Consider the following 20782-nt stretch of genomic DNA (forward strand, 5'->3'; position numbering starts at 1 on the left):
CCCCTAGGGGGCTATAACAATCAGCAGTCTGATTGCTCATTTATTTCTCCCGATCAGAGTAGCACCGCTGCTGGTTACAGGACCTAAGTTATGTGAACTACAGGGGTCATCACATGACCCTGTGCTGCCATAACAACCATCAGATCCACGTGATCACATCATGTGACTTACGGTGGCGGCTTGTGAGTATGATATTACCAGGATCGCCGTTTAAAATGGCGCTGTCACAACTTGACAGCGCCAATCAAGGGGTTCACAGGTACGGGTGGATAGCGATTCCACTCGTGCCTGCGAGGCACATGTCAGCTGTACAAAATCAGCTGACATATGCGTGGTTCCCCACCGACAGCTCGCGGTAGCTGGTGGGGATTAACACTATGACCGCTAGGACATAAAATTTGTGGCCGCGGTTGTTAAGGGGTTAAAGCCCTGCTTTACAGCACCAAAGTTGTAATGTATTAAAAAGAACTAATTAATGATAGTAGATATACTAACACAGCAAGTATTTTCATTGAATGCAAAATCTAGGCTTGGATGCACCTAAGTCAGAATATCATTGATGATCTACGGCCACAAACATAAGTTTAAAGAGTGGATAAAAGGATAAAAACCACTGAGGCAGTACATTCTCACTGCTGCGGTCAGCGTCTTGTTTCACTAGAGGTGTATTTGACATGTGGTCCTAAAGAACCTCTGAAAAGGAAATGGTTTTAAGAACAGATGCATTGGCTCATTTGTACATTCAGCATCTAGAGCAATTTGCTTACTGTTTACTTATGCAGTGTTCCATTAAAATTCTTTAAGTGGAACAAGACTACATGAAAGTGTATAAATATTGGTGTGTAATGGCTTTTTGCAATTTGCTTGTTGCGGTCATAGTACCATTGGGGTCGCAATGTGACTTCATTAACTTGTATTGCGCTGCAAAGTAGCAACGGCACATAACGAATTTTGGATGAATACTCCGGCACTGTGGGTAGGGTTCCATCCCTGAAAACAAGTAAAACAGAGAACTTGGTGCTCCTTTTGTAAGATGCCCAGTTCTCTACTTTACACAGTGACTAATGATGAGCAAGCACTACCATGCTCAGTACCCGTAACTAGTGATGAGCGGACACTACCATGCTTGGTACTCATAACTAGTGATGGGCGAGCAATACCTTGCTCGGTATTGGTAACTAGTGATGAGCGGGCACTACCATGCTCAGTACTCATAACTAGTGATGGGCGAGTACTACCATGCTCGGTACTCGTAACTAGTTATGGGTGAGCAGCACTACCATGCTCGGTACTAGTAACGAGCAGTTGGATGCTCGGATGGGCGCGACTCAAGCATCCGAATATAAAAGTCAATGGGGGGCTCGAGCATTTTTCTGGGTAATCTTCAACTGCTCGAGTTCCCCACTGACTTCCATTATACTCAGACACTTGATTTGTGCCCATCCAAGCATCCAACTTCTCATTATGAGTAGCAAGCATGGTAGTGCTCGCTCATTACTAATAGTGATCTTTGGCCGCGTGACCAGTGTTGCAGCTGAGTCGCCGTATTACCCTTGACTTACTTTCCATTTAAAATTAAAAAACTAATTAAACAATTTCAAAAGAACAAATTTAATTAGGAATGTAAACAGGAAGTATCTAGGAAGCTTCAATATTTCCTATCAAAAGATCATAATGTTACAATAAACTTGGCGGATCAGCAGTTGGGGTCTGATGTACAGACTATGGATGTGTGAGAAATCTGTGCTTATATCCATTACTAGCTGTAGTACCCGGGCGTTGGCCGGGATAGAAACTGTTTCTCTTTCTCTCTCCCAGTTTCTGTATGGGTTTCGCTGTCTGTCTTTCCTTGCCTGTCTGTGTCTATATCTCTGTCTGTTTCTATCTCTCTGTCTTTGTATCAGTCTGTCTCTATCTCTGTGTCTGTTTCTCTCTTGCCCCGTCTGTCTCTTGCCCCATCTGTCTCTCTCCCAGGTCTGTCTCTCTCCCAGGTCTGTCTCTCTCCCAGGTCTGTCTCTCTCCCAGGTCTGTCTCTCTCCAGGTCTGTCTCTCTCCCAGGTCTGTCTCTTTCCCTGGTCTGTCTCTTTCCCAGGTCTGTCTCTTTCCCAGGTCTGTCTCTTTCCCAGGTCTGTCTCCCCATCTCTCTTCCTGTTTTTTTCCCTGTCTGTCTTTGTCTGTCTCTTTCCCTGTCTGCCTGTCTCTTTCCTTGTCTATCTCTATTTCTCTGTCTCTTTCCCCGTCTGTCTCTATCAAGGTCTGTCTCTTTCCCCATCTATCTTTGTCTCTCTGGCTATCTCCTCTTTCTCTGTCTGCCTGTCTCTGTCCCTTTCACCGTCTGTCTGACTGTCTCTATCTCTCTGTCTCTTTCCCTGTCTGTTTCTGTCTGTCTGTATCTCTGTCTGTCTGTGTCTGTCTCTCCACCAACACCATATTACCTCACACATAAGCTTCTTATGCTAACAATGTAGTTTGTTCCTATAGCAACCAATCACAGCTACTATTAAAACCAGTAGTTCCAGGCTCCATTTACTTTAATGGAGGCATGTTTTTTGGAGAGCAACTGTAAAGCGCGGGGTTAAATGTTCCTGTCAAAACATATCCTGGGTCACATGAGGCATCTGTGCAAAATTTCATGATTATAAATGCGACGGTGCAGATTCTTTTAGCGGACACACACACACACACACACACACACACATACATAGACTCAGCTTTATATATTAGATTGACAATGGCTTCCTTAGTGTATATCTATTATTGACTTATGATTGATAAAAAATACATGTCCCTATTTTTGCGGAAATATTGTATTTTCTCTATTTTACCTTGACAGTTCGTTTTACCTGTCTGCATGGAGTTGGTGTAGTTAACAGCATAGGTGGAAGAAAGACAAATGGTTCTATATATTTCATGACTTTGTAACAGGATTGATGGTCCAACATCAAGCAATATATGTATGTTGTGCCAAGAAAGCCTACCTGTCATGGAGTTCTCGGAGGTGCACAGCTGCTCTCGGAGCTTCTCTATGTCATCGGGATGTGTCTGCTCATACAGCGTACTTCCAAACCATTCTGACTGGGGCTGGTTCAGTACCGGAGTGACAGAGTCCGAAACGAAGATCACTCTTCCAGTCTCTGCTGCCACAACAAACAGAAATCCATCCGCAGCTTCCAGTATAAGATGCTTCAACTCCTGATCAGAAGAGAAACAAGCAAAGGGTAAAGTGCCACGGTGATGTATACAAGTGTTCTCCATACATTAAGCAACTGAAGAGAATGCAATTTGCTACTAGACTTTTATTGCCAGACTTGCTCTATTATTGCACAGTGATTCTTACAGACTGCAGCGGTGATGTCAGGACTACAGTGCTCGTGATCACGGTCACTAATCACTGGGCTCTGCGGCTCTATGGGCAGCATGTGTCACCAAGCCTTGTGAATGGCTGCAGCGGTTTTGTGCACTGTAATCATAAAGTCACTGCTGCGGTTTGTAAGCAATCACGATGAGCAGCGGCAGAAAGGCAGCGCTGAAGAAGGGTAAGCATTGCTAAGCTTTTTATTTTCATCATCTATGAGCCTAAGAGCTGAAAGGAGGAGGTAAAACCCCTTTAAGGGGCTATGCATAGCTCAGTGGTTAGCACTGCTGCCTTCCAACCTGACTAAGAGCAACACCTGGATGGAGTTTGTATATTCTCCATGTGTTTGTGAGTTTCCTCTGACTACTCCAGTATCCTCCCACACTGATGAGCATTTAGATTGCGAACCCCAATCGGGAAAGGGACGGATGTAAGTTAAGACAATCTCTGCAGGTGTGGTGTATAAATGAGTAAAATAAATACTTAATGCTCTGCCAACATTATGATGCAAATTTAGAATAATATAAACCTGTTTCTCTTAAAAAAAAATAGCTTTTGTGTCATTTTTCACCACCTACTTCTATACCCGCAACAGCAGGAAAGTGTTATCTGGCTGGAGCTGCTACACAGTTGTGTCATCTAGTTCCAGATGAACCCTGCTCATGTCTAATGTTGGGCAACTAGACTCAAAATGTAGTTCAGATCTTGTTATAAGAATCCAGAATAACTTTGTGGAAATATTTCCTGATTTTTTTGGAGCCAGAAATACAGTTCTCACACAAAGCTAATATGTGTCAGGCGTTGGTGTATACTGCCAGCCATGAAACATGTAAGATCCTACAAAATAATGTGGATAGAGCCCTTATCACCTAATGTGTATGGCTCGGTAATGAAGATGTTCACTCAACCCTTCCAACAAGCCTATCCATCAAAGTTGATGGCTGATCACTCTCCCCAGTCTCACAAGCTCGTTGCCCCCTTGACTCTGCTCTATCCTTCAAGCCACACATCCAAGCCCTCTTCACCTCCTGCAGACTAGAACTCAAAAATATCTCCCAGATTCATGCATTCCTTAACCAAGAAGCAGCAAAACATTAGTGCATGCCCTAATCATCTCCCACCTCGACTACTACCTTCTCCTGCTCTGTGGCCTCCCCTCCAACACTCTTGCACCCTTCCAATTTATCCTAAACTCTGCAGCTCGATTAATCTACCTCCCCCTTGCTATTCCCTGGCCTCACAACTCTGCCAATCCCTTCACTGGCTTCCCATTGCCCAAAGACTCCAGTTCAAAACACTAACCATGACATACAAAGCAATCCTCAACCTGTCTCCTCCTTACATCTGTGACCTAGACTCCCGGTACCATGCAACCTCAGATCCTCACAAGACCTCCTTCTCTGCTCCTCTCTTATCTCCTCTTCCCACAATTGCGTACAAGATTTCTCCCGCTCCTCCCCATACTCTGGAATGCTCTACCTCAGCACATCAGACACTCACCTACCGTGGAAAGTTTCAAGAGGGAACCTGAAAACCCACCTCTTCCGACAAGCCTACAACCTACAATAGCCCTCAGTCCAGTACACCACTGTGCAACCAGCTGTGTCCTCACCTACTGTATCCTCACCCATTCTCTGTAGACTGTGAGCCCTCTCGGGCAGGGTCCTCTCTCCTCCTGTACCTGTCTGTTTTGTAATGTTCCTGATTGTTGTACTAGTATTTATGTATACCCTTTTCACTTGTAAAGCGCCATGGAATAAATGGTGCTATAATAATAAATAAATAATAATAATAATCTCTTTTTTGGGTCATCTCGACTACTCAACATCTAATAAAGAGATATGCATGCTGTGTAACTAATAAAATACACACATTGAACTAAAAATGACTGCTAAATGTACAGTGAGTAACATTACTAGGAATGACAGAAATAGGTTTGTACTTACTGGAAACCTGGAAAGTCAGTCCATATGGAACATATAGGAGAGCAGTTCAAGCACGTACGGGAGGCATTCAATGTACAATATCACAGTGATTTCTCAGTTGTTATGTACTGACATATGGTACATTCTGTATTACTGCTATCCTGGTCACTACTTAGTTACTCTACACATTAGGAGGGATGGCTAGTGAGAATGGCACATATTGCTGATAGCTTGCAGAGCACCTGTTCTGTTAAGAAGGAGGGTTTATATGCTCCGTCCGTAGATTTATTTCCTGTCCCTCTCATGGATTTCATGTGGGATACAGCCATGCGCAGGATGGTGAGCTTGTCAGGTTTGCGTGCGAGGGCACTGCAGGTGGGAACCATGTCGGACAGCTCTGTGATGTACTGTGTCATCTTATTCCTCCGACGTCTTTCAATTTCACTGTGATTCTCTCTGGAAGCAGAATCAGAGCAGGAGAAAAAAACGGAAGAGTATAAGAATCAGCACCAAGCAGAGCCGTCCAGGGACACGGTCCCCGCAACCCAACGAACACACACGTGTGATGGACTGGAGAGGATGTGTACACAAGAGTCTGTCAGTGTCTGTTCAGCTTCCAAATTACTTTCCATACTTTCTCACTGGCATCAGGTCTTGGTAATCATTTGGTTTTCCTTGGCTTGGTAATATTACACTCCAACATCTGATTACTTTTTCATTTCAGGCTTTGTAGGGTAGATTTGCTTGCTTACTTAATGGATTTGCTGCGGGGTGTGGGCGCACTGCCAGTCACTATGCCCATTTTGTAAATGAAAGTTAAAGTCATATTTCTAGTTTTACATTGTATATTACAAAGCTATGCAAATATCTAACGTCCTCACAATTTCTAAGCTCATTGCTTGCTGTCAATGAATGGGAAGATTCATACTTACATTCAGAGGATGAAAGCCTATCCCAAAGTGCTACTTCCCCTTGGGCATAGCTGTGTAAAGCACCACTCCAGTGTTTATGGGGTCTTCAGTGCCGGAGTGGTACTTAAAAGTCCTCTGCCCCCCTGTATTATACTCACCCACTGGCATTAGACTTTGGACGTCTCTCCTGTACCGCTACGCCATCTTGTGACTGTAACTTCTGACTGGCCGGAAGTCAGAAGTAACATCACACGCTCCCAATGTAAGTCTAAGAAAGCCAGAACGAGGCTCTCATAGACTTGTATCGAGTTGTGATCTCCAGCACGCTCCATAAAACACTGGAGTAGTCGGCAGGTCCCAAATCACCAACGCTGGAAACGGATGAAGACACTAGAAGGTGAATATACGACAGGGCAAGGGACTTAAGCCGACTTTACACGCTGCGATATCGGTACCGATATCACTAGCGTGCGTACCCGCCTCCATCGTTTGTGCGACACGGACATATCGCTGCCCATCGCACACAAAATTGCGCACCCCCGTCACACGGACTTACCTACTTAGTGACGTCGCTGTGACCGGCGTACCGCCTCCTTTCTAAGGGGGCGGTTCGTTCGGCATCACAGCGACGTCACTAAGCGGCCACCCAATCAAAGAGGAGGGGCGGAGATGAGCGGGACGAACATCCCGCCCACCTCCTTCCTTCCTCATTGCTGGCGGGACGCAGGTAAGGTGAGGTTCCTCGTTCCTGTGGTGTCACACATAGCTATGTGTACTGCCGCAGGAACGACGAACTACATCGCCTAAGCATCAGCAACGATAATTGGGAATAGGGGGGCATGTCACTGATGAGCAATTTTGAACGTTTTTGTGACGATTCAAAATTGTTCATAGGTGTCACACACAACGAGATCACTAAAGCGGCCGGATGTGCGTCACAAATTCCGTGACCCCAACGAGATCGCTTTAGCAATATCGTAGCGTGTAAAGCCACCTTTAGATTTAAAGCACCACTCCACTGGTGAAATAAAAAATAACAAAACATTGGATTGGTGCTTTAAGGGCATATGAATATGTATTTTTCAGATTCTGCCTTGATCCCGCCTGGGAAAGCGCCGCAAACGGTTGCAAAAAATGTACATTAGGCACAGCAATGTAAAAATGACATTGTTGTCACATGTTCAGTCTTTTCTAACTAATTGCCCCATGGCCGTGAAGAGGTTAAAAGAAATAACTTTTTTTTTGTTAGGGTGGCTGTGTTTGGAGGCCACCCGCTCTTTGTAGTCGAAAGTATTGGGAAAAAAATCGTCAGGGATGGATGGAGCCGCCGCAAAAAACGACAGCAAGACGGCAAACGAAGCCTCTTCAGGAAAAGATTTACTGACTTTTTCCTTAAGTGGCTTCACATAGAAAAATCTCAGGGGGTCTGTAGATATCTTAAAGATCTTGTGCACACTGTGGGTTTTGTTTTAGGAGAATTTTAAAGCGGATCTGTTCCAAAATCCACTTCCAAAACAGCTTTTAATACTCTGAATACTCTTCCTATTCATTTTAATGGAAAACACACTTTGCTGTTCATCCGCGTTTTGTGAAAGATTTTTACCAAAAAAGTTTTGAAAACCTCACCGCCAAAAAAAAAAAAGAAATGAGGCGGATTCATTGAGAAATATGATCCAAGCTGGACTCTGTCAAGTCACAAGTCCACAAGAACCGTGTGGAAAAAAAAAGCTTCAAAAACCTCATCAGTTGCCTTTAAAAAAAAAAAAAAATAACAAAACAGAAATAAAAAGCAGCGTTTCCTGAAGTGGACTGCTCTTGAAAAACTTGTCAGATTTTTCCACCCCCTCAAAAAAAAAAAATCCCATGTGAACCTACATGTACTAAATCTCTTAGGCTACTTTCACACATCCGGCTTGAGCTCTGCGGCTCAATCCGGCTGTGAAAGCTATGCAACGGATGCGGTGAACACACCGCATCCTTTGCATAAGTTTTTCCTTTGCGGCCAGTCCGGTTTTTGCCGCTTGCGGCACGCTACTGAGCATGCGCAGTGGCAAAAACCGCATGCGGCGGCCGGATGCGGTTATTGCCGCATCCGGCCGCCATAGGCATGCATTGAAAAATGCGCCGCATCGGCCGAATGCGGCGCGATGCGGGTTTTTTTGCCGCACGAAAAAACGTGCCAGGCAACGTTCAATCCGGCCGCCGCATCGGCTAAATCTGCCGCATGCGGCAAAAACCGGACCGAACGGGAGCCCATGCGGCACAATGCGGCACTAATTAAAGTCTATGCAGGAAAATCGCAACCGGCAGCAAAAAAAAACGGTTGCGATTTTCCTGCAAAGTGCCGGAGTGTGCCGCATTGCAAAAACCGGACGTGTGAAAGTAGCCTTACATGTATCAAACTGGCAGGATCTCAGGGCAGATCTGAATATACGCAGAGATATTCCCATTCAATAACAGCAAGCATAGGTCTTGAAAAAGTGAGGAATTGTTAGATAAACACATTATAAAGTTGCATTACTTTTTATTTTACAATGGACTAAGTTTAAAGGGGTTTTCCCACAAAGTACATTTTAATCAATAGATGTTGGAATAATAATAACTTCCATAATGGGATGTGCTAAAAAAAATGTTCCTGTGCTGAGATAATCTTATATATGTGTCCCTGCTATGTACTGTGTAATGGCTGTGTCTGACCGTACAGGGACAGAGTGTAAAGACATTATAGCACAGAATCATAGCTGATTCTTTCTGAGAGGTAAAACATTTCTCTGCCTGTTTTATCATACAGGAGTGTTTCTGCCACATCTCCAGTCCTGTGAGCTCATCATAAATCAAGGAACGCAACGACATGTGGAGCTCCCACCTCACTGAACGACAGGTGGAGCTCCCACCTCACTGAACGACAGGTGGAGCTCCCACCTCACTGACTTGATATATGATGAGCTGAGGACACAAGAGATGTCGCAGAAACACTCACTCTTGTGATAAAACAGACAGGGTAATATTTTACATCACAGAAAGCAGCAGCTACAAGACTTTGCTATGTCATCTGTATAATTACTTATTCTTCCTCCCCACCCTAGGAGATGTTGTATGACCAGACTATGTCCTTGTACAGTCAGACACAGCCATTACACAGTACATAACAGGGACACATATATAAGATTATCTCAGCACAAGAATGTTTTTTTTAACACATCCAATTGTGGAACTTCTTATTATTCCACAATCTATTGATTAAAGGGAATATGTCAGGTGCAATATGCACGCAGAACCACGAGCAGTCCTGGGTGTATATTGCTAATCCTTGCCTAACCGTCCCTGTATCTAGTAGCATAGATAAAGGGATCTTTAGAAAAGGTATTTGTAAAGATCCTTTATAATATGCTAATAAGGCCATTGACTAGTCGCAAGGGCGTTAGTTCCCTTGGCTAGTTATCCTCTAAGAATGTAAGCAAGCCCCTGTGGGTGTGCCAACATGCTAAACAATGTGCAGCATCAGAGGATGGTTTCACCTCTACTGCCATTGCGCCCGACGCTGTATTTCGGCTCAGTGCGCATGATCCCAGACTTCCGGTCATGCGCACTATGAAGCCAGGAGGACGCGTCCCAGCTTCAAACTGAAGTAGTGCGCATGACCGTAAGTCCAGGATCAGGCGCACTGAGCCGAAATCCAGCGATGGCAGCAGAGAGGTGAGCTTGACCATCCTCTGATGCTGCGCATTCATTAGCATGCTAGCACATCCACAGGGGCTTACTTACATGCTAAGGGGGTGACTAGCCAAGGGAACTAGAACCTTTGCGACTAGTCGCTGGCCTCATTAGCATATCATATGGGATCTTTAGAAATACTTTTTCTAAAGATCTCTTTATCTATGCTAGTGTATACAGGGACGGTTAGGCAGAGATTAGCAATATGCACCTAGAACTGGTCGTGGCTCTGGGCACATATTGCACCTGACAGGTTCCCTTTTAATGTACTTTGTTGGTGGAAAAACCTCAAACTTGCATAAAATAAAATCTGTTTAAAGCACAATCCCTGTGCGGAGAATATTTACTACATTCTCATCCTTCTGTGTCCAGGAGGTTTGCACATCAATGCTCGGAGGCAATGATGGGCCTTGTTGGCTGAAAGCAGCATCTGTGTAGTCACTACTACATTTATTGGAATAATGTTTCCTACATCAAGGAGCCACCAAGACCAAATAGAAAACAATGTGGAGGTTAATGTCCCGCTTAGTGCTCTGTACGGTGGCTGGATGAACAGGTTTTGGTTTGTCAGCTGAAAAAACACTGGCGACTTTCTTAATGTGTACCATGTATCAGTAATGTCTGTTCTCAGCACATTGTTATCATGACACAGTGATAGCCATGTATAAATACTAGTGTAGCATAGAAAAAGTGGTGTTGTCCATAGCAACCAAATGTTTACATTTTGTAAACGGTTTACAAAATGTCAATTAATTTTCCACTGGTTGCTGTGGACAACACCACTTTACTTATTTGCACTTGTCTTTATTCATAGCCTCGGGTATTGATTTATATGACCCAGAAGTACATTGGTTCTGCACAAAATAATATAACCTACCTGTAAAACAGAAGACAAACAATGATGAAACATATAACAGTCATTTCAACATATTGTTAAAGGGGATGTCTCACAAGAGATATTTATGGTACATAGTTGTGGGTTCCACCTACCTCAAATCCGCCCATTTTGGCTGGTGTCCGAGCATGCGCCGACTCTCTCCATTCATTGCTATGAGAGCCCCGAATATACAGTCGAGCAAACAGGACTCTTATCTATCAACCTTGTAAGTCCTATCCTAAGGATACGTCACAAATGTCTCAGGTAGGACAACCCCTTTAACTCATTGACAAATCAAAAAATACATACATTACTGGTAAAATTAATAGGGAACATCGCTGCCTGAAATGTAAAACCCTTGAGTTCTCTTACCTCAAGCCGTTTCTTAGTTATAGCTTTCTTCCATCAGTATTTTTAGAAAGTGACAATTTTAGCTATCAATATGTCTCTTAGGCTATGTGTCCATGCTGCAGATTTTTCCGCGGCGGATTTGCCGCGGATTTTGATCCGGAAAAATCTGCAGCATGTCAATTATTGTTGCGGATTTTGGTGCGGATTTTGGGTATAGAATGGGGAAAAAAAAAAAATCCGCATCAAAATCCACGGCAAATTCGCGGCAAATCCGCGGCAAAAATAAGGTGCGGATTTGCCGCAAAAGTCGCGGATTTTCATGCAGAAAAATCCGCAGGTACATTCTACCGTGGACACATAGCCTAAAGGTACCGTCACACATAACGAGAGATCCCAGCTACGTCTCGGTTTCTGTGACGCAGTAGCGATCCCGTTAGCGATCTTGTTATGTGTGACACCTACCAGCGATGAGGCCCCTGCTGTGAGATCGCTAGTCGTTGCCGAATGGTCCGGGCCATTTTCTTCAAAGTGTTTGACACTGTGTGACAGGGTCACAATGACTGCCGAAATCGTTATACAGGCTGTATTGTTCCTACATCGCTGGTAAGATCTGACTGTGTGACATCTCACCTGCGACCTCCCAGCGACTTACCTGTGATCCCTATCAGGTCGCATCGTTTTCGGGATCGCTGGTAAGTCGTTGTGTGTGACTGGGCCTTTAGGGTATGTGCCCACGATCAGGACTCATTGCGTCCTGGACGCAGAGGGTCCTGATCTGCAGGGCCACGAGTCTCCTCTGCAGGGGAACGGAGGAGACCACAGCTGCTCGTGCCCATGATCAGGGTTCGATGCGTTGCGGTCTCTCGTGTGTGTTCTTTCTACAGAGGAAGCATGCGAATCCACAGCAAACAATTGACATGCTGCTTTCTGTAAAGACGCACTGCAGGTCAGTGTTTTCTGCGGAAAAAACAAGCAGAGTGGGCACAGGATTTCTAGAAATCCTGTTCACTGTGCATATACTGTACAACACAGCGTTTTGGACGCAGCTGAAGCATGCTACATCCAAAACACTGCAAACACTGATCGTGGGCACGAACCCTTACAGTTCAGTCAGGGCTGACAATATCAGATTGGTTGATTTATACATCCTAATGGTCACACACAGTTTATCTATGTTCCATTTGACCCTCTATGTATGGTCAAATAGATATAGTTATGGTCATACAAATGCTATGTATGTTTTTTTTATTTAGAAGTATAGAAAATGTTTATGTGTCACTCTTCTATACTTCTAAAAAATGTGTACCCAGTATAAAGATGAATTATTGAACTATTTGATTTTCTGGAATCTATGGCTCCACCAAAGGGGGATGTCTGAACACCTCTTTTGTGATGTTCAAGCTGAGCTCATGATGTGACCAGTCCCCAAAGCCCAGATCCAAATTAATTGTAAACTAAATGATAGCTGGCCATACCTAACAGAGTAAAGCCTGCTTTACACGTTGCAATTAGTTGTACAATCGCATTTGCGATGTGACACGCCCAGGTTGCATACGGGATCTTATGAGATCACACGTAGGTCGTTCATTTGCTGTCACACGTGCGTTAGTAGTCTATGTTAAATTGATCAATTTTGTGTGCGCTCCTTTAGATCATGTGTTCTGTGACGTATGCATTGGGCATCTTTTTTTTTTTTTACTTATTGACTTGCCAAGCGTGTGTAATGTGTAGGGATGCGTTTTTACTATGTCATCTGCCATTCAGCTCTGCTACATGGCTGCTGACAGCAGACACAGACAGCCATGTAGCAGAGCTGAATGGCAGATGACAGCAGACACAGACAGAGCCGCACTGTCAGAATGAACTCGGGTGAACTTCACCCGACTTCATTGTCATGCTGCGGCTCTGTCTGTGTCGTGCCCTGATTAGCGGTCACCTGTGAAGGACTCACCGGTGACCGCTAAACTCCTGAGTAACTGAATTGAGCAGCCCTCTCTCAAATACTCACCGATCCCCGATCCTGCAAAGCATTCACACTGCTCCGGCGGCTTTTACTGTTTTGAAAAAGCCGGCCGCCCATTAAACAATCTCGTATTCCCTGCTTTCCCCGCCCACCGGCGCCTATGATTGGTTACAGTGAGACACGCCCCCACGCTGAGTGACAGGTGTCACACTGCACCCAATCACAGCAGCCGGTGGGCGAGTCTATACTGTGCAGTGAAATAAATAATTAAAAAAACGGCGTGCAGTCCCCCCCAATTTTAAAACCAGCCAGATAAAGCCATACGGCTGAAGGCTGGTATTCTCAGGATGGGGAGCTCCACTTTATGGGGAGCCCCCCAGCCTAACAATATCAGCCAACAGCCGCCCAGAATTGCCGCATACATTATATGCGACAGTTCTGGGACTGTACCCGGCTCTTCCCGATTTGCCCTGGTGCGTTGGCAAATCGGGGTAATAAGGAGTTAATGGCAGCCCATAGCTGCCAATAAGTCCTAGATTAATCATGTCAGGCATCTATGAGACACCTTCCATGATTAATCTGTAAGTGACAGTAAATAAACACACACACCCGAAAAAATCCTTTATTAGAAATAAATAACACAAACAGATACCCTGGTTAACCACTTTAATCAGCCCCAAAAAGCCCTCCACGTCCGGCGTAATCCAGGATGGTCCAGCGTCGCTTCCAGCGCTGCTGCATGGAGGTGACCGGAGCTGCAGAAGACACCGCCGCTCCTGTCACCTACACACAGCAACTGAAGACAGCCGCGCGATCAGCTGAGCTGTCACTGAGGTTACCTGGATCCAGCGGTGGCCGCGGGCAACCTCAGTGACAGCTCAGCTGATCGCGCTACTCACTGCCGCTCCTCTCACCTCCACGCAGCAACTGAGGTGAGTAGCGCGATCAGCTGAGCTGTCACTGAGGTTACTCGCGGCCACCGCTGGATCCAGGTAACCTCAGTGACAGCTCAGCTGATCGCGCGGCTGTCTTCAGTTGCTGTGTGTAGGTGACAGGAGCGGCGGTGTCTTCTGCAGCTCCGGTCACCTCCATGCAGCAGCGCTGGAAGCGACACTGGACCATCCTGGATTACGCCGGACATGGAGGGCTTTTTGGGGCTGATTAAAGTGGTTAACCAGGGTATCTGTTTGTGTTTTTTATTTCTAATAAAGGATTTTTTCATGTGTGTTTATTTACTGTCACTTACAGATTAATCATGGAAGGTGTCTCATAGACGCCTGACATGATTAATCTAGGACTTATTGGCAGCTATGGGCTGCCATTAACTCCTTATTACCCCGATTTGCCAACGCACCAGGGCAAATCGGGAAGAGCCGGGTACAGTCCCAGAACTGTCGCATATAATGTATGCGGCAATTCTGGGCGGCTGTTGGCTGATATTGTTAGGCTGGGGGGCTCCCTATAAAGTGGAGCTCCCCATCCTGAGAATACCAGCCTTCAGCCGTATGGCTTTATCTGGCTGGTTTTAAAATTGGGGGGGGACCGCACGCCGTTTTTTTAATTATTTAATTATTTATTTCACTACACAGTATAGACACGCCCACCGGATGCTGTGATTGGGTGCAGTGTGACACCTGTCACTCAGCGTGGGGGCGTGTCTCACTGTAACCAATCATAGGCGCCGGTGGGCGGGGAAAGCAGGGAATACGAGATTGTTTAATGGGCGGCCGGCTTTTTCAAAACAGTAAAAGCCGCCGGAGCAGTGTGAATGCCGTGCAGCGCCGGCGATCGGTGAGTATGAGAGAGGGGGATAAACTGACATGGACAGAGAGAGAGGGACAGAGATAGTGACCGACTGACAGAGATTAGTGAATGACAGACATTGTGAGGCGCTTCAGAACGCAGCTTTTCAGCTGCGCTCTGAAGCGGACCTTTTTTAAGCTGCGGTGCAGAGCGCACACCTGCGCACATAGCATCAGACACCAAAATCGTATGAGGGATGTCACACGTTTCAATTGACTAGGTTCGTGCAACAAAACGCCCAATTCTAGACAAAGATACGATGTGTTTGCGATCAACGGTTTTGCATTCAATCCTGATCGCACGTAGCTGTCACACGCAGATACCTCACAAACGATGCCGGATGTGCGTCACTTACAACTTGACCCCAACGACGGATTGTGAGATATATTGCAGCGTGTGTTGGGGGCTTTAGACAATGACTGGACAATTCATCTTTTGCTGTAAGGCTATGTGCGTACACTGCGTTTTTTTTGACGCTGCGTTTTTGGCCGCTAAAAAACGCACAAAAACGCATAAAAGCGCACGCGCAGCAAAAACGCGCAAAAACGCACCAGTAAAAACACATGCATTTTTGACGTGTTTTGGGCTGCGTTTTTCCAATGCAATGCAGGACAGAATTGACATGTCCATTTTTTTTTTTAAGCTCAAAAACGCAGCTTAAAAAAAAGTTGTGTGCGGACAGCAAAAATTAAACCTCATAAGACTTTGCTGGGGAAGCAGTCATGCAGTTTTGAGTCCAAAAACGCACCCGAAAAACGCCGCGAAAAACACACTGGGCGCACATAGCCTAAGAATCAGTATAAAAATGGCTTTGCATATTCAGCTGTCGTAGTGATAAGTTGAAGGAGATAATATTTGCATATAATAACTCAATCTTCTCACACAAATTAGACTATTAGAATATGTATGATTGATCATTATTCTACAAGGATGCACCATGTTTGCATAGCTCAGCGCTGATTTGCCTGGCGTGTCTATACCGGGCGTGCAGTGCTGCTCATCTGGATCTTGACAGTGACAGCTTTGTTTTGTTTGCATAATGCACAGCATGTGTCATTCGTTCATTGTGTGTCATTGCAGGGGGTGGCATGGGATTAGATGTCTGGCTACATGTGGGGGAAAAAAAAATAAAACCTAGCTTGAATGTTTGACGGCTTAATCCTGTATATTCTTGTGATTTGGAATTAGCAGATGTGATGTATGTGGGATCTGTCGCCATGTCAGTTTGGTAATTAACTATATTCCCATAACACAACAATTATGGCATGCAATTTGTTACAACTATATATTCTGTCGTCCCTCATGTATTCTTACAAGAACTGTACAAATAAATGGACAAGTGGGTGTTACCAGTTGGAGGCGTGTCTCTAATACTGTCTAATCAGTGTATGGGCACTCTCCTTTGACAAGGGAAAACCTAATACCTAGTAAACAAAATTTAGGAGGATTAACGCCACCATGCAGAGTTAAGAATTGTCATTTCATCAGGAATAAAAGCCTCTTTAATGCCTTAATAGGCACCTAAATAAAGATGATATTACCAATCAACCACTTAAAGGAAACGGGACGTCGTCTGGCCTAAAGTCTAGATTTCGGATCTGTATGACCACCACAGTATGAGGACCACCTCTGGTCTAGTAAGGGCAAATGAACATGTGGTACCAATGCACACCACAAGACAGATGCTAAACTGCAGTGTCTGGAAAATACATATGGCTCCTGTATAGAGTAGCTTTATGATCACTTCAATCTGGACTATGAATTTCTAGAATTTAACGTTACGGCTGACTTGTCATGTAAGACGATGCACAATCCAATACATCAAGTCACTATAAAGAGAAATAATGGGAATTACTGACAGCTGAGAGACTCAATGCTGAAGACATGATATACAGTATACTTAATAATGTCACGTATCTGGACCCACGGTGCCGTTCCATGTATATGAAGAAAGGACATAGCAATACACTGTGCACACTGCAAATTATGAGTGAGCGTCTCATTTCGGGAGGTGTCATTTGCGCAGAACGCTCCTGCTGTGGACTTCCCACTGTGTACAGACCTCTCTAGCATTGTATGGTACATGCTTTCCTGACAGTGGAGTGCAGGACATAGACACTAGGAAGCAGGGAGAGATGGAGAAATGAATGATGACAGGTCTGGAATCCAACTCCTGCAAGACATATCGCCCCACTAAACCCAAAAATGTCTACTGGATGATTACAGTCAATTCATAACCAAATGACAGGTACGAGAACTCAAGGATCACATTTTCTTGCAGCTTTAATTGCTTAAATACTTGGCTATCTAAACCGGTACATTAGTGGTTAATTATAACTGCAGCAAAGTACCACTGTGAAATACAGGGACTCCAATTACCAAATCCCAGCAATGAGACCTTATAGCTGTGGTGGATAGAATATTAAATGGTGTTTAAAGAGAATTTGTCACCAGCAGGTCCTTGATATTCCATCTGAGAGCAGCATGAGCAATGTGTCACTTTCTGGGCTACTTGTTGTAGCTTTGATAAAAATCACTGTTTTATCTTCTGCAGACCTATTAGTTCTCTGAATGTTGAGCTCTGTATAGAGCCCCAACTCCACCACTGATTGGCAGCTATCTGTGTACACTGTGTATAGGTAGAGAGTCAACAATCAGTGATGAGGACAGAGTTATACAGAGCTCATGAATATGGAGGACAACATGGCAGCAGGTTTAGGTTATGTGCGTGAAATTTTCTGCATCAAATCTGCACCTTCTGGCAGAAAAACATACCAAAAACCGTCATGCCTTTTTCTTAATGACCTGAGTGGATGGAAGGGATAAAAAATGCACGCAAAAAAACGCACCAACAATTGACAAGCTGCAGATTATCTTCTACACCAAATCTACAGGGAAAAAATAAGCTTCGTGCGCACAGCGCTTCAGAATTCTCATTGACTTCGCTGGCATGAAGATAGACATGCAGATTTGTGCCACAATCTGCACCAAATCTGCATCAGAAATGCACTGTGGGCACACAGTTTTAGGCTATGTGCACACGGTGCGTTTTTCTCGGCGTTTTTGCGCGTTTTTCGGGTGCGTTTTTGGCCTCAAAACTGCATGACTTTGCTTCCCCAGCAAAGTCTATGAGTTTTCATTTTTGCTGTCCCCACACAGCGTTTTTTTTCAGCTGCGTTTTTGTGGTGACCACAAAAACGCAGCATGTCAATTATTCCCGCGTTTTTCACTGCGCTTTTCATCCATTGAGTTCAATGGGATGTTGAAAGACGCAATGAGAAACGCAAATAGCTGCGTTTTGGTGCGTTTCTAAGACCAAAAACGCAGCTATAAGCGCAGGAGGTGGGTAGTAAAGTGACGTGTACAGGAAGAGGATTCCTTCTGTCAGTATAGACAGAAGCATGAATCCTCCCGGTACCGTCACCGCCGCGTCCACCTCCCGTCCTGTGCATGTATGCTGCCGTGCGGCGCCATGTACAGGCAGGAGGTGGAAGCGGCTGCGAAAACAAAAGTTAACAGTAGAATAAAAAAAAAAAAGTTATACTCACCTGTCTGCAGCCTCGCGGTGCCATGCCCGCTCCCAGCTCCTGTCACGGTATCGCCGCTCCCGCTCCGGCTGTGTGCAGTCTCCCCGGGGCAGGACCTTGCTTGCAGGACCTGGCGATGGATCACCTGATGCAGTCACCTGACGCATCAGCTGATCGAGTCTCGGGCTGACGCGGGCGCCCGGCCGGTATCAGCGGATGCGTCAGGAGACTTCATCCCTGATTACCGGCAGCTGCTGCAGCGATCGGACAGGATCAGACTCCCGCCCCATCGCTCCGGGAGCTGCCGGTAATTCAGCACATAAGTGAGTATTATTTTTTTTTTTTTTTTTCTACTGATGCATCAGCTGATTGTATAACCGGCTTTTATACAATCAGCTGATGTGTGATGTGATTCACATCCTTTAACCTGACACATCATCTGATCGCTTTGCCTTCCAGCAAACCGATCAGATGATATTGGATCCTGATTGGACGGCGCGGGACCCTGACCCAGGATTACTGCGGAGGGGGGTTTATTTCAATAAAGATGGAGTCACTAATTGTGTTGTGTTTTATTTCTAATAAAAATATTTTTCTGTGTTGTGTTTTTTTTTTATCTTTACTAGAAATTCATGGTGGCCATGTCTAATATTGGCGTGACACCATGAATTTCGGGCTTAGGGCTAGCTGATAATATACAGCTAGCCCTAACTCCATTATTACCTGGCTAGCCACCCGGCATCAGGGCAGCCGGAAGAGTTGGATACAGCGCCAGAAGATGGCGCTTCTATGAAAGCGCCATTTTCTGGGGTGGCTGCGGGACTGCAATTCACAGCGGGGGTGCCCAGAAAGCATGGGCACCCTGCACTGTGGATTCCAATCCCCAGCTGCCTAGTTGTACCCGGCTGGACTCAAAAATGGAGCGAAGCTCACGTCATTTTTTTTTTAAATTATTTCATGAAATTCATGAAATAATTTAAAAAAAAAAGGGCTTCCCTATATTTTTGGTTCCCAGCCGGGTACAAATAGGCAGCTGGGGGTTGGGGGCAGCCCGTACCTGCCTGCTGTACCCGGCTAGCATACAAAATATGGCGAAGCCCACGTCATTTTTTTTTTTTGGGGGGGCAAAGAAATCCTGCATACAGTCCTGGAAGGAGGATGCTGAGCCTTGTAGTTCGACAGCTGCTGTCTGCTCTCCTGCATACACTATTGGATGGAGGATGCTGAGCCTTGTAGTTCGACAGCTGCTGTCTGCATACACTATTGGATCGAGGATGCTGAGCCTTGTAGTTCTGCAGCTGTCTGCTCTTCTGCATACACTAGTGGAGAATGAAGAACACATTGAAGAAGGAAATGACATCAGACCTTTTTTTTTTTTGTTCACTGATAAAAAACGCAGTGAGCAAAAACGCAGCAAAACGCAGCAAAAAAACGCACCAAATCGCGGCAAAACGCGTGCGTTTTTTGCCGCGTTTTTTTGACGCAGGTGCGTTTTTGTGCGTTTTTAGCAGCCAAAAACGCACAAAAACGCAGCGTCAAAAAAACGCAGCGTGTGCACATAGCCTTACTAGTCCTCTAATGAGAATCTCCTGCTGATAAAACAGTGATTTTATCAAAACTTCAGCAAGCAGCCCAGTGAATGACATTTTGTTAGAATCAGGGTCTCTGACTCTTTATCATGCTGCTCTCTGATTAGGTGGCAAATCCTGGTGTCAGATTCTGGTTTGGCTAAGAGGACTGAGCACTGGTGATAAGTGAGCACTACCATGCTCGATACTTGTAACATGCAGTTGGATGCTCGGATGGGTGTGACTCGAACACCCGAGTATAATGGAAGTCAATGGGGGACTAGAGCATTTTTCTGAAAAAATGTTCAAGTTCCCCATTGACTTCCATTATACTTGGGTACCTGAGTCACGCACATCCGAGCATTAAACTGCTTATTATGAGCACCCGAGCATGGCAGTGCTCGCTCATCACTATTGAGCACTAGTAGGTTCTTACATTGATGAAAGAAACCCCATTATATCGCTAGACGGGCTAGTTTGGACAGTTACAGGCTACAGTATAAGTGACCAGCTGACTATACGCTTTTACGTCACTTGGTCGCTTTTGCTAATACTTATTAATGTACATCAAATACAATGGTGTAGATACGCTTACATCTGTATCATTGTATATTGGGCTGAATCAAGCTAGAAATGTGAATACTGTGAGCAGAAATCTTAAGGCCCCGTCACTCACAGAGATAAATCTGTGGCAGATCTGTGGTTGCAGTGAAATCGTGGACATATTGTTCCATTTGTACAGGACCACAAACCTGGCACTGATTGTCCACAATTTCACTGCAACCACA

General features: G+C 45.0%; 1 protein-coding gene across 2 annotated transcripts in view; it reads right to left on the reverse strand.

Annotated features, from left to right (window-relative positions):
- ARNT2 (aryl hydrocarbon receptor nuclear translocator 2) overlaps positions 1 to 20782 on the reverse strand; it is a 213045-nt gene that overhangs the window by 146629 nt on the left and 45634 nt on the right. For both annotated transcript variants that reach the window (XM_075345922.1, XM_075345923.1), the window contains 2 exons: positions 5523 to 5736; positions 2979 to 3192 (listed from right to left, as the gene is read on the reverse strand). In XM_075345922.1, the coding sequence (XP_075202037.1) occupies positions 2979 to 3192; positions 5523 to 5736 (428 nt within the window). The remainder of the gene's footprint in view (positions 1 to 2978; positions 3193 to 5522; positions 5737 to 20782) is intronic.

Source organism: Anomaloglossus baeobatrachus, chromosome 4, assembly GCF_048569485.1.
Source record: "Anomaloglossus baeobatrachus isolate aAnoBae1 chromosome 4, aAnoBae1.hap1, whole genome shotgun sequence".
Lineage (NCBI taxonomy): Eukaryota > Metazoa > Chordata > Amphibia > Anura > Aromobatidae > Anomaloglossus > Anomaloglossus baeobatrachus.